Raw genomic sequence first — 13887 nt, 5'->3', positions numbered from 1 at the left:
ATATCTGAGGTTTCCTTTGTATTTTTTTTTCTTCTGGCATTGTGGAACCAGCTCCTGCATGCAGTGGTGTCCTGAAGAATATTGCACCAATCATGATCACGTGACGATGGCGTGATAAGTAAATATAAGCCAAACGAAAGCAGTGGCAATAACAACAATAAACAGCCGCTCATGTATTTTGGATTTCGCTCATCAGACGTCAAAAACGGGTTTTTGCTCAAGCTGAGAGCTCGCGCGTATGCCAGCCGTGGTATATCGCCAATATACCACGGTTCTTTTCGCGCCTCGACCAATCAGATCGCTGTATTTGCACCATCAATATACTGGTATAATAACAGTTATATCACGGTACAGGGGCAACTATGTCAAGGAGGGGGGAAGCAAGGATGAGTTCAAATTTTTCAGGTTTTAAATATTTATTTCTTGAACCTAAAGCACCGGTCAAGGAAATCAATGTACTTTATTGAAGGATCGCTGATGCAATAAGTCTACCGATACCGAGGTGGGGGGTTCAATCGAACGACATCTGTTCAGAACTCCATCGATAGTTTTCAGCGAGACTCGACGTAAACGGGGAAAAGTGGCTTTTCAACCGCATATCCACTTGTAACTCGTGTCACTTTTGTGAACGGATTCGATGCATTGTCAATCGCAACAGCCTCACAGAAAGTACGGACTGGTCGTGCATTACGTGCTGAGGAGATGGAATTTAGGTTATTTGTGATGATTTATCCAGTTCTTCAGATCGCGACACGAATCGACAATAAATTCATGAATATCATATTGGAAAACCAACAATTAAAAGACACCATGACGCATCACAATATGACGCACGTTTCGTCGTTTGAAGTAGATATATCAAAAAGCGATACACCATACATCATACAGAACTGCGAATGCCACGTGGTTCATCTTTTCATATCGTACCACTTTATAACTATACTGTAACTTATCAGCGTCAGTTTTAATAGCCTATTTTTGATAAATCAAAGATCGCAGAAACATTTTTCTTACAGATATTTGCGTATGGTTTTGAAAAGACAGAAAAAAAAATTATGTCAGCTCAATAATGCATACATTTCTTAATGATACGCAAAAAAAAAACGTGTATGAAATTTTAAAATGCAATTTTAGTGATAGGTCCTACCTTTTTTTTGAAATGTATAAATTATACACTAAAATATTCACGTATTAATTTCCTGTGGGTGAACAAATGCGCCAAAACTGGACAGTGAATATCCTGTATGGAAGTTCTTGGAAGATAAGACTTCTCAAAATGAATTCCTTCACATTCAAGCTGTCAGTAGGCAATACAGGAGGAAGCAGGGGACGGATCGTGAGATATTTTACGACTCTGTTTTGCGACCTTTGTGTTATACCCTTTTACCATTGGCTTTTAACAGAACTACGTATGGCGTTGTAAATTGTATAGAAACCTGCGAAGTGACTGGCAATTTAGGGAACCCCTCTAAGCGCTTTACATTTTGACTAAACCCCCGCAGGCTGCATGCCCATTCTAGAGTCCCGTGAGCGAGATAACATAAATTGACCTCAGTATTGGAGCACTACATGTGCCCATCAACTCATCGTTTATCACCGTTTATTAACTCATCTGCCACGATTCGATGTTTTGTGTCCATGGAATCTGGAATGCTTTTGAACATTAATGTAGAGAGGACGCTGGTTCAAATTTGACTTTTGCATTTAATAGCAGTCATCCTTGCATTCTGAACCGGAGATTGGTTTTCAACGACTCGCTATCGACTGCCGAGGAAAGTCTTTGTTGACGAAGATCGCTTTCCGCTTTTCGATTTATTCATGGGCTGTTGCAATCATTTTCATCTAAGCGACTGAACAACAGGGTAACACCGAGGGAACACAATAATTATCAAGCATTCCGGAGGTATTCGTGGGCAACAAGCTTCCGAATCTTGTCCAAGGTCCCAATAATAGTATTTCTTCATCCACTGGCACGGTTATGCCGTTGGAGGCGCCGCCCTTTGCAGTACGCAAAGAGTATCACACGCTGCTCGTTCTCCGCGGGCTACAAAAATAAGAGTGCTGTAAATTCACGCCATCTCTCTCGATCAAAAATTCGTTTCTCGAAACCATTCGCACTACATAACATGCTATTTTTCTTTGAGTAGCCACGGCAGTTTAACAAAACAGGTGGTCGAGACATTAAAGTCCGTCATTAGTAATTTTACTGGAACAGTCAGTTGGATTATAATCAATTAAAACATACAGATATCAGCTATATGGCTTAAGGGTGCATTTGATGTTATTATAGCCGTCAGGAAAAATGAGTATATCGTAGTACCTGGCGTCTGCTTTGCGGCTTCAGCGAAGCTGAGCTCTGCTCAGCACGGCTATATATAAACATCGTACACCCTTATACTTATATCTGCATATTTGTTTTGAAATTCTAAAAAAAATATATTAAATCTGTAAAATGACAGAAGACTGGCTTAGAAAAGCTTCCTTGCAGCGCCAGCAATGTACAAAAGCTATGAAACAAAATTACAGTTGTAATGTTCGACTCTGCACAGGTCGTCGTGGTGCGACACAAAATGAAGTGATTGGTGATCGGTTTAGCATTAGCAATTAATAAACGTGTTCTTAATCGGACAAAGTCGGCCATTTTTCATTAATTTTGTTCGATGCGAGATACTACTTATATTGTTTGACATGTTGAAAGACACCGAATGAATGGGTGACCATGCATATATTCGACCCCGGTTTTAGACACGATCAATGAAGCCATTGCGAAAATGAATTATTGGTCATGGCCAATTCATTTTCGCGATGGTTTCGTGTATCGTGTCTAAATCCAGGGTCGAATATATGCATGATCACCCATTCATTCAATATCTTTCGACATGTCAAACAATATAAATAGTATCTCGCATCAAACAAAATTCATGAAAAACGGCCGACTTTGTCCCTTTAATCGTTGCCGTGAACAGCAGCAAAAGCTGTAAGCTATAGAGTGACAGTTTGATGCTGAAGAAACAAATACTTTAGTCATTTACTCATTCAAACACAACTAAAAGCGTTTCCAACGTAACATGCAAAAAGATAAGAAAAATTTAGGTATAACGGCTTTATATCTTTGACAAAAATACCCACGTCTATCAATATTTGGCAAAAGCAAAGGAATGAATATGACACAGTGTACCTCGTTGATATCCCCCTAATATCCTCTTTCCTGTAGGATTCCAAGATTCCAAGTGTGAAACATGTCACTTCTTTTCAAGTGAAAGACAAGATCGCAAACCGCATACACTGATATATGCTGTAAGAATTTTAGTCCATAGTTTTTCAGACTAATTTACCTAGAATAATTTTCTATCTGTTAAAGCAGCAACCATTCATATCGATAAATCAAAAACGGGTTTCCATTAGCCCCCCACCCCCGTGATGAAGTTCTCATGATCAAGCAAAAAGCTGTCCAGTGACATATAAATACACTTAGAAAAGCACACACTCGTTCCAAAACACACGACAGACCAAAACTGATATTTCAATCAAGTAAGCTTAGTACCCTCAAAAATTTAAAAGTTTAAGTAATGTCATAAGTGTAATGAATTGGGATGAGATAATTTATCGGAACATTCAAAACAAATTTAGAGCTGTCACATACAAGAACGTGGTTTTAGATCATGTTTGGACCAAAATTACAAACAAAATACAATGGCCGACAAATATACGTGGACAAACAGACATTTGGTACTTTTTTGAATGGGGCCGTATGCGTATGTACTCTCCGCTGAAATGACAAATATCATATGCGAACACACTCGCTGCGGCACTAACCTTAAACATTTCCGTATCGTCTAAATTTTGAAATTTCCTTCAAGCAAGCCCAACACGATTGCATGCACATCAAATTTTCTTTAGTCAGAGAGAACCCTCTGTGAGTCAGAGCCGTGTGAATTTGGCTTGCATGGCACATTGATACAGAGACCGAAAAGGTTGGTTTTAGACGTGTTATATGAAGCATCTGCGAGCTAAAAATTCTTTTCCATCGTGCTTGAACCGAGTACGCTGAGCAAACACAGTGATTACACAAAATGAAATTTCCAAGAATTTTCCAGGAAATCATATGGCACCCATACCCATTTCGTTTCCGCTTACTTTTGTCAGTGTAGGCATGAGTATACTCTCCTCATCTACAACACTTTTTCTTCAATATTTTTCGTTTAACTATTATTTCTAAGTCTGAGGTTATTCTGCCAGCGTTCATTGCAAATAAATGAAACAAGAATGTTACTGTAGTGACCACTTTGCGACTATCGAATGTCAATTGATTAGCCGGGCATTTCGTCTCTTCTCATGTACAAACAAAATAGCTCTGCTCCCGTTTTAATCAGCAGTGATGCATTCCTTTCGATATGTTGATTACATTTTGCTGGTGTACTAATCAATTTCAAGGTATCCATCTTTCGGTGCATATCCAGTCTGTGCTGGCATTTTTCTTTTGTCTGTCAATTCAGCTCCTTGTACCACTTCGATAATAACACAGTTCAATCTATGCATACAGCCTGTATGGTATGTCCGATGTGTCAAAAATTTTATTGCTGTTGATTGGATTTTATTTTGGATGTCTACTTTGGGCATCTACTAAAATGCATCTGTTTACAATAACAATGCACTGAGTATAGCGAATGTTTTAATATTTACAGTAAAAAAACTTATAGAAAATGGGTTTGCCATATGGAAAGGCAATAAAGTTGATATTTTGACATATTATTGCTATATCTTCCCTGTACATGTTTCTGTTCCTGTTAGAAATTCCTGGAATATCGATCACCTGTCGTAAAAATTAGAGACAGGCAATTGTTGTGTGTAATATTATAATAAATATCAACACTTGCAGTGTATGACGATGCAGCAAATAATTTGTTAACCCAAATTAAACGGCATTTGTGCTAATTGTATGGGCAGGAACCGTCTCTCCTTCATCATGGTACCTGACATCACGCTTTTCTACAGTATCAGTGTAGGACTTAGTGGAAAATAGGTCGGACTCCGACCTATAAAAAAGGCAGGTAAGGTGACCAGGCGTCATGTATACTGTACACCCTATAAACATGGGTCGTAACCCTGATCTAAGCAAATCAAACAAATCTGATATTATTTCCTCCCATACATTTGGCAGATTTATCATAAAATTTCACATTAACTGGCAAATAAATAAATTGCCTAGGGTAGGCAGTTATTTCCAGCAAAGCTGTGATTCAGTCTGGTCACCGATACCCTTGCGGAATTTCTAGAGTAAGAGTCATGTATACACTGTATAGCAAATTCTGAGCGTTATCATAATACCAATTAAAAAAAACCCCACCAAAACATGAGTTTAACTCTGCACTGGTGCAAAGTAAAAGAGAAAACCAACCTAATTTTCCACAATTACATAAAAACAGGATTAAAACACCGGAAAAGGCGCGATAAAAACACAGATGCTACCGTAAAACTGTTCGTCCATTCGCTGACAAAGGGTTGCATCTGAAACGTGTGTTTTTATTACTCCCATTCTATCGTTTTTCAATCCTGCTTTGATCACAATTGTCTGGTTTTGTTGTGAAAACCAGGTTGGTGTCTCTCGTAAAATTTCTATTTACTTCGCTGTAATACGTATTTGATAACTACTAACATGAATCTTGCTTCATATCAATTTACATGGCATACATAAATTTTGTCTGATCAACAATGTGGAATAATAGGCCCCAGGATGAACAAATTTACATGTAGTGGCACACATTTTGAAAAAGGACTTGTCAGGAACATACCAAGTTTGAAAAGATGCGCATCTGTGAATTTCAAATTCTATGTCACACACCTATTAAGTAACAAACTGTCACTATCAATCATGTGTTGTCACTATCAATCATGTGTTGTCTGCTTAAGGTAGTATGCGCCTCGAAAGTGAAAGACTTACATTTTCGCTCAAATTTTCCTCAAGGAATCTTTCAACCATTCACTTTCAAATTCAAGAATAAAAAATCGGGGGTCACCGTGCAAATTTTGTTACTAGAGAAACAAATTACCCAAGATTAAGATTTACCAATATTTGAAATTCAAAATGGCCGCCATCCCTGTGTTAACTCTATGGCGAAAAATAAAATTTTCGATTTTCAGAAAACTAAGACAGTTAAAGTTTTTATTACACAAAGAGCTTCAAAATGAACCCCAACACGTCGTAGATCAGAAGAGAATTATAAAAGTTTGAGAGTCTAAAAAACTGTCCCCGAGGTACATTCTACCTCAAAGGCAAATTCTCGACCGCGGGTCATCCGGGTACTTGCGGTTTTTTACGTCATTTTTGCGTCACGGCACCTTGAAGGGGTTCGGATTTTTCAACCACCAGAACAATATTCAAAGTTTCAATATACTTAAATGACATAACTTTTAGTTCTGCTTTTTTTCCACACAATTTCTGTATCATTCGCTCTTCTGTATCGTCTGATCTCTCATTCACCTCGCTCGTATGCGTTTCACCTACTGACGTCACTCCGCGACCGAGAATAGAAGCTGTAACTTTGTGTGTTTTTTCTCTCTGTTTTATTGTAGGATATTGCTCTACTCCCAAGACATGTTGACACACAACTATTTCACCAACTAATTAGCTTGCCAACACTGTGACAGCCTCTATAGGTGTAAAATGCACAGTTGCTGTATAATTTGAATTCTAGTCCGGACTAGAATCACTTGTCACCAATACAGTGTACAAATGTACAGGCTGAGTTGACAAGCTGTATACCGCATAGTTCAACATGCTCTGGGGAGTAGAATAAGAAAACATGGTTGACTTAAAAAAATTGAAAAAAATCAAAAGTTGCAGCTACTGGCCCTTTTATGCTGCAAATTGCTGATGTAATCAATCTATCTTTACGGCATGTGAAACAAACATACTCTGGTGACATTTTTGTCGACAGGAAAATAGTCCTAAAAGCTGACCATCCTAAAGGTATACAGTCACCTGTAATCTAAATATGCCCATATATGGTCAAGGGGCGCATTTCTGATATCAAAAATGCTCATGTGAGGGCGCAGTTTTAAAAAGCAGCCACCAGCTTAAAATCTGTGATTGGTTGGATTTTCTCTTTCCATGGTAACTGTGGCAAAATTGGAACAGGTGACAGTGTATAAGATGTAACGTCATCATCATCTTTCTTACTTAAAACCTACACCTGATTGCCCTGAATTTTGCAATCATAAATATTCATAATAACTATTTATTTTCAAAACGTAATGCTTGACGGATATCGATACTTGCGATGAAACAAATTCACAGCTGGCATCAAATTCAGACAAAACATCCTCGTAATTTGTGATTTATTTTATTTTTAATACTGTGCATCTGATTTTGTTTGAACATAGAAAAATAAAGTATATACAAAAACACTATGGACTTTGGTCAAGATTTTTCAATTTTCCTGACAGTGTCTGCTATGTAACAGTACCTTTCATTATTATGATACAGTACTTTTTACTTTCCATGTAGGAAACACAATTAAAACTCTAAATCACTTTAGTAAAAATATCTCAAATTAACAAAAGAACAGAATTTCAAGCCTTTTGCGTTTCATTTGTTTGATGTCAGAGAGGGTACCATGCATGTGTGTGACTGGACTCCTCTTTCTCAACCCTTAAACCCCCATTTCCCTCTCTAGAGGTCCAGCTTTGCTATAGAAAACAATGGGATTGGTTCAAACCATGGCTGTGAAAGGGGTTTAGACTGTTTAACTGGCAACTCTGTGAGAACAGTGTGTGTATATTTTCTAAGAATATCCAAATGAAACATGTCAATTAATGTCACGACTGAAAGTGTTGGGAAAAGTTCAAAGTCTAATGCATTGGAAATGAGTGCAGATTTTTTCAGAATACAATTATTTTTAACTTGAGCTGAAAATGTAAACTATCTTCAGTGTTTCGAAAAATGTTTCACTTCTCACGCATTGATAGAATTCAGTTTATCGAAACTTGATGAAAAAAAACTTGAAATTGGCACACAAAAGTTACACATTAATGCCCCTCTTTAGTTGAGTTGAAAGTTCACAAGGTAAGTTTTTGAATATGTAGTAACTGGTGTAAGTTAAGAACTGGCATGGTTTGACATCTGGATGTTCCAAAATTTGGTTGTAGAAGAGCTAGACTGCTCATTATAAGATTTGAACTTCACTGACACAATGGTGCTCTTCATTTGCCAGTTTACACTGTCCCTCCCCACAAACCCTGGTTTACACAACAATACTACACAAAAAAAGGAGAATTGAAGGACACTCTTGCGACATCAGGGACCATCTGACTTGGACATTTAGTGCTCAAACTCATTGGCAAAAGAAGGCTCTGTGAACGGATGAGTAAAGCACCTGTGATCAACACATAACTTATAACCCCCTTCCTTTTTCATTTACACCTGCATGTTGTTGTGCGCACACAAGGGGACAAAAACAGCTGTTGCTTTCATCAGAGATGTCTCTGTGTATTTTGGTGAATCTCATTGTGATTGTATTTAAGGTAGAACGCACCTCAGGGACAGATATTCGGACTCTCAAACTTTTACAATTCTTTTCTGATATACCACTTGTGGGGGTTCATTTTAAAGCTCTTGGTGAAAGAAAACTTTTCACCGGCTTAGTTTTTCGAAATTCGAAAATTTTTATTTTTCTCTATAGAGTTAACACAGGGATGGCGGCCATTTTGAATTTCTAATGTCGATAAATCTTGGGCTATTTATTTCTTTAGTACCAAAATTTGCACGGTGACCCCCTATTTTTATTCTTGATTTTGAGAGAGAGTGGTTGAAAGATTCCTTACAGAAATTTTGAGCAAAAGTTTAAGTCTTTCACTTCTGAGGTGCATACTGCCTTAAATGCAAATTACCATGTCATGTCAAGATCTCTTCTTCATTCAACTAAATTTCCCCTTCTAAAAGTTCTATATTTCCAGTTAGTCACTTGTACTCATACTAACCATCTGAATCAAATATGAATTAAACATGACATTTTGTATGCAAGTTGCCCATTTGAAAAAAAAACTTCATTTCTGTTTGCTTGAATTATTTTGTTATCAATCAAGGTTTCTTTCAATTTGTAAAATAGACTTTCATACCTCTTTTCTGACTGAAAATAACTCACTGGCTCCGAAAAATAAACATAACATTCAGTGGGAAATATTATGAAAATATAGGAATTATTATACAAATTCATATAAATGATTTTTTTGATGAGAAAAAAGATGAACAAGGCAATAAAATAGGATTATAAGTAGAGTTACTCCACAGTACTGTAGATTTCCCATAATTCATTGCAATTGTATCCTTGGATATACTTGAGTGAAGTCTACCATGTCTCCCATGTGTAGACAAATTCACAGACTATTTATCAAAATTTAGAAAACGTACTTTTATGCACACCATTCTTCTCAATTCTCATTTTAAATAATTTGGAAAATTATGCATAATTGAGAGAGGAGATAGCATTTTTGTGAAATTTGCCAGAGATTGTGTCCTCAGCCATACAGAATAATGTGATGGAAAGTAGGGAGACTAGTTGCACCTGTTTTATGAAACAAAAGGATATTGATTTTTTGCAATGGAAGTGACAAAAGAAATTTGCATGCTAAGTTTTCTCAGAGAATGACCCCTTCAGTTCGTCATAACTTGCTGCCCAAAAAGCATGGCATTTGTAGTACCTAAAGAATGTGACTTTTATGGTTGTTTAGTGGTTATTTTGAAACTTTCACTGAAATATCTAAACGTACTTTTACTAGATATTATTTAAAAATTATTCTGATGCTGCACACTAGTGCTTACATGCAGAACTGAAAAAGTTTTTAGAAAAGTAACCTTCAAGGATACAAATCAAAGGGAATTGTGGGTAATTTATTGTACTGTGTACTCTTGTAACCTAGAACACAAAATATTGAGAAGCTTTAGAAAAAATTCTGATTTGTATCACAACAAATAACAAGTATTTAAAAATATTTACATTTTGCAATGATCTTGCAAACCTTTCAGATCTATCTATTTGTCATGCACTGTCTGCACTTTCAATATGAATTCTATGACGACATCTAGGAATTTTCCTAGTATGTACATTACATGAAAACAAAAGAAATCTACATATGATGTGTCAAAATATGTCATCAACGTTGAGGGCGCTCTCTGATAAGGTTACACACACAATCTGTCTGAAAAAATTGAGTGCCATCTTACATCCGCCAAAAAGTGTTGTGGAGTTTACTGGTAAAGTCAACAAAAAATCAAGCAAATGATGCAATATTTCAAATGCTGATTGTACATGCATACAATTACATCAAAAGACAATTTTCTTTCCTTCAAAAACGGAGGATTTGTTTTTGCATTATGTTCATGAAAATCTGTTTTTCCACGAGTACACATACTTCATTACTACATGAATTTTTTGACATTAATAAAAACTGATTGTCCTTCTCACAATGAATGCCCGGTATGAAATTGCAGTTTGTGAAAACTTTGAATTGGTCAAGTTTGTAAACAATTTACTGTAAAGTGCATATCTCTCACAATGCAAACATTTTCAAACAGATTCCAAGGTACACGAAACTTATTACACTGGAAAAAAAGCGACCAGCAGGCTTTCTTTTCCCCAACACAGTGCTCCTCTACGATTTTCCAACATGACTTTCCAGGTGTCTGTGTACTTCCTGAAAAGGGAAATGAAATGCAGTCGTTAATTTCTGAATGTGCATGAATGAAATGAGACTGACTGGTACAGGCAAATATGACAACTTGAATAAAGGATGATATAGTATTCAAGGGAGCTTGTACGACAGTGATGATCAAATTTAGGTACCTGTCTCTGATGCCGTCAGGTTTTTAAAGTAGCTCTTGCTAATTGAAATTGACACATGAACTTGAAGTGGTCATATATGTGCTGTTGATGCTTGAACATGAAGAAACTGATAGAGTACTGTATGCTGAAGCAGTGTTTGATGGTCTGTTGGCCTTTGTATCAGGTGAGGGCACAAGTAGAAGTGGATTGTGGGTGTAAAGAATTGCAGAGGCTGGTTGAAACAGAGAGGATGGACCACTCTTTGAAATACACCCTGAATCAACAAGTGGAGAGACCCAGTTGCATTGGATTGAATAGGTGGATGGGTGAGTTTATGTGGACTGATGGGTGGACTAGATGGAGGGACAGGCAACGTTGATTAATACTCAACGAGTGTCAATGACTGACGAACAAATTATTGGAAGCATCCATGTGTGTCCCTGCCACCACTGGACTAAAACTTTCATTTTCTATTTTCTATTTCTCTGCTTACCTTGAGAATTTCAGTATCCTGTTTCTTCCACGCGAAGAGTTTCTTGCAGTTGTTCCAGAAACACTGGAAGACGTTTGTGTCATTGTCACTCTCGATGTGATCGATCTGTAAATGGTCCACCAGGTGCTCATGGATCATGAAAGATATTCCACAATCCAACCACTGAGAGACAAAAGGTAATCCAGAGAGGAAAGAGAGATGAGTATGAGAAGAATTTCCGTTGATTGCGAATACTATGTGTGACGGTGTGTTTGACTGTATGTGTATTTGCAGCAGTTGTAGCACAATTTCAAAGTTGCCTTTTCAGGAAGTATTAAACTTGGAATGCTGGTGAATTGTGGGAGCAAAACCAGTCGTAAATGTTAACCCTTTGAGTGCCAAAGTCAATTTATGTCACCGTTACAAAATATACCCCAGTCAATTTTTTCATATTTTTGCCAAAATTTTGATAAACAACTGTAGCAATGAAATGTGATGTCCATTTGGTCCAAAATTATCAAAAAATTACAGAAAAATTCATAAAAATTGGTAAAATTTTGCACTAAAATTTTGGTGGGAAAAAATTACAGCGCTCAAAGGGTTAATTATTTCACATAATTCTTAACAAAAATCTCTTCATTTACAGGGGAATTTCATAGATTGTTATCATCAAGTTTGGGATCCAAAAAAGAAAAGCACTGCATGGAATTTACTGACCGAATTTACATTGCAATGAACTTGAAAGACAAATCTGAAAACAATGAATCAACTATATGAATGAAAGGTGCACTAACAAAAGGAGTGGACAGCAAATTGTTAAAATAATCTCAACTGTTTGAAATTAGGATGTGTGCAGTGACTGTTCACTCTTTGGTGCCTCACAGTACTAAAATGAGCAGTGTGTGTTCGTATAGTGTTACTGTGAGTGTCCAGTGATCTGAGGCACAGAGCCTCTGTTTGCGTCACATCATCTGTAGCAGGATCATTGAGTTACTTACCTGGCATGTGAACACGTGTCTGTCATCGAAGGGTAAACCATAGAGAGAACCATCCTGACAAGCAGCATATAACTGGAAAGCAAAGTGGAAATACAAAAATTATGCAGGTGCCGCCAACTAAGCTGTTCGTGCAAAGAGGTGTTTGTGCGCAGTTTTTCAGCGGGCGGGCAAATTTCAAAATTAATCAGCAGGCGGGGAGAAAAATGTACAATTACTGTGGGAGGGGAAGAATTTTCATTATTTTCAGTGGGTGGGGAGAAAATTTCTGAACCAAGAAAAATTGTAACATACGGCACAGAGAATATCACCTCTTTTATTCTTGTCTCTATGTAAATACATAATAAAGATTGATGAACGGTCACTGCATTCACAGGAATAGCATTGGTATGTGTTGAGATCAATCACAGTGACAAAAAGATTTCACACAGTGCTTTCATGTCAAAGTGAATCATGAAGACAGGTACCAAACCAATTTTTTTAAAATTCTTTTCTCAATGGCTTGAATAAAATTGACAAGCTAGAGAATGGAAAAACCCCTAGGCAAGCAAAACCGATCCCTTGGTATGAACCATTCCTATTTTTGGATGCAGCATGGCTCACCATAAGCCGGAGATTTGCTGCCGCCAACTGTCGGTGACTTGACGCGTCAACTATACACAGGGGACAAGCTCAGAAACACGGAGGTAAAAACAGAACTGCGAGATTTGCAAAGGGATCAACATAACAGGGGGAATGGCTTGCTGGTCAAAGATCTGCAAACTTATTGAACTGTTCCAAACAAAATATGAAAAGACAAAATAATGGCTGGTCAAAACCCTCAACAAACAAACAAACAAGTTAATAAAAATAAAAATAAGCATTCATCTCTTTTAATATTTTGCAGGCTGTATGACCTGAGTTCACAATGCAAAGTTTGGCATTACATTTACAAGTATCTGTTTCACAATGGCACGGCTATAAGATACCAAACTGGACATTTGACACAGCCCGGCCTGCCTGAAGAATTTGACAACTATCATGCCAAACACTGCGAGGCAACTGAACTGGCTTTGCTATCATAAAAAAAACAAATACATCATCAGGGTTTGGGTCTCACGTTTTTTATCATTTTTATCACAGCTTGGGATCTAGCTGAGAACTACCCATGTCACACTGTGGCACAAAGTGCACACCCAGTATGCAGAGTGGTAAGTGTTGCCAGCTTTCTATCTCGAAATTGCTCTTTTCATCAATTTTGTGTGCAACTTAAAGTCGGTACTCAAACACCGAGAAATAGTGTACGAAACCCTGTCATTGCTATAAGTAAAGCCACATTTTATAGAGCATGAAATTGAGATAACTTTACCTTTGAATAGATCATATCAGTTTGTTAGTATTTTGCCATTTGAGCGTAGTTTTGTTCATTTTTTTTAACCCCGGTGTGATATTGATTTAATACACATGAATGACCGATTTAGACTTCTCATTTTTTTCCTTCATACTTTTGATGATGTATATCTGGCTATCATAACTATAACACGCAGCAATCTTGCTGTATAATATAATATTCACAGCTATTACGGCATGGTGACAAATTCAACAAACTGTCATGCACATT

General features: G+C 37.2%; 1 protein-coding gene across 2 annotated transcripts in view; it reads right to left on the bottom strand.

Annotated features, from left to right (window-relative positions):
* Positions 1–7327: 7327 nt before the first annotated feature.
* LOC139149722 (zinc finger protein 106-like) overlaps positions 7328–13887 on the bottom strand; it is a 37081-nt gene continuing 30521 nt past the window's right edge. For both annotated transcript variants that reach the window (XM_070721657.1, XM_070721658.1), the window contains 3 exons: positions 12291–12362; positions 11314–11475; positions 7328–10692 (listed from right to left, as the gene is read on the bottom strand). In XM_070721657.1, coding sequence (XP_070577758.1) covers positions 10651–10692; positions 11314–11475; positions 12291–12362 — 276 coding nt within the window. In that variant the 3' untranslated portion in view covers positions 7328–10650. The remainder of the gene's footprint in view (positions 10693–11313; positions 11476–12290; positions 12363–13887) is intronic.

Source organism: Ptychodera flava, chromosome 14, assembly GCF_041260155.1.
Source record: "Ptychodera flava strain L36383 chromosome 14, AS_Pfla_20210202, whole genome shotgun sequence".
NCBI classification, from domain to species: Eukaryota; Metazoa; Hemichordata; class Enteropneusta; family Ptychoderidae; genus Ptychodera; species Ptychodera flava.
The sequence above is the reverse complement of the archived record's forward strand: the minus strand, read 5'-3'. Positions and strand labels throughout refer to the sequence as shown.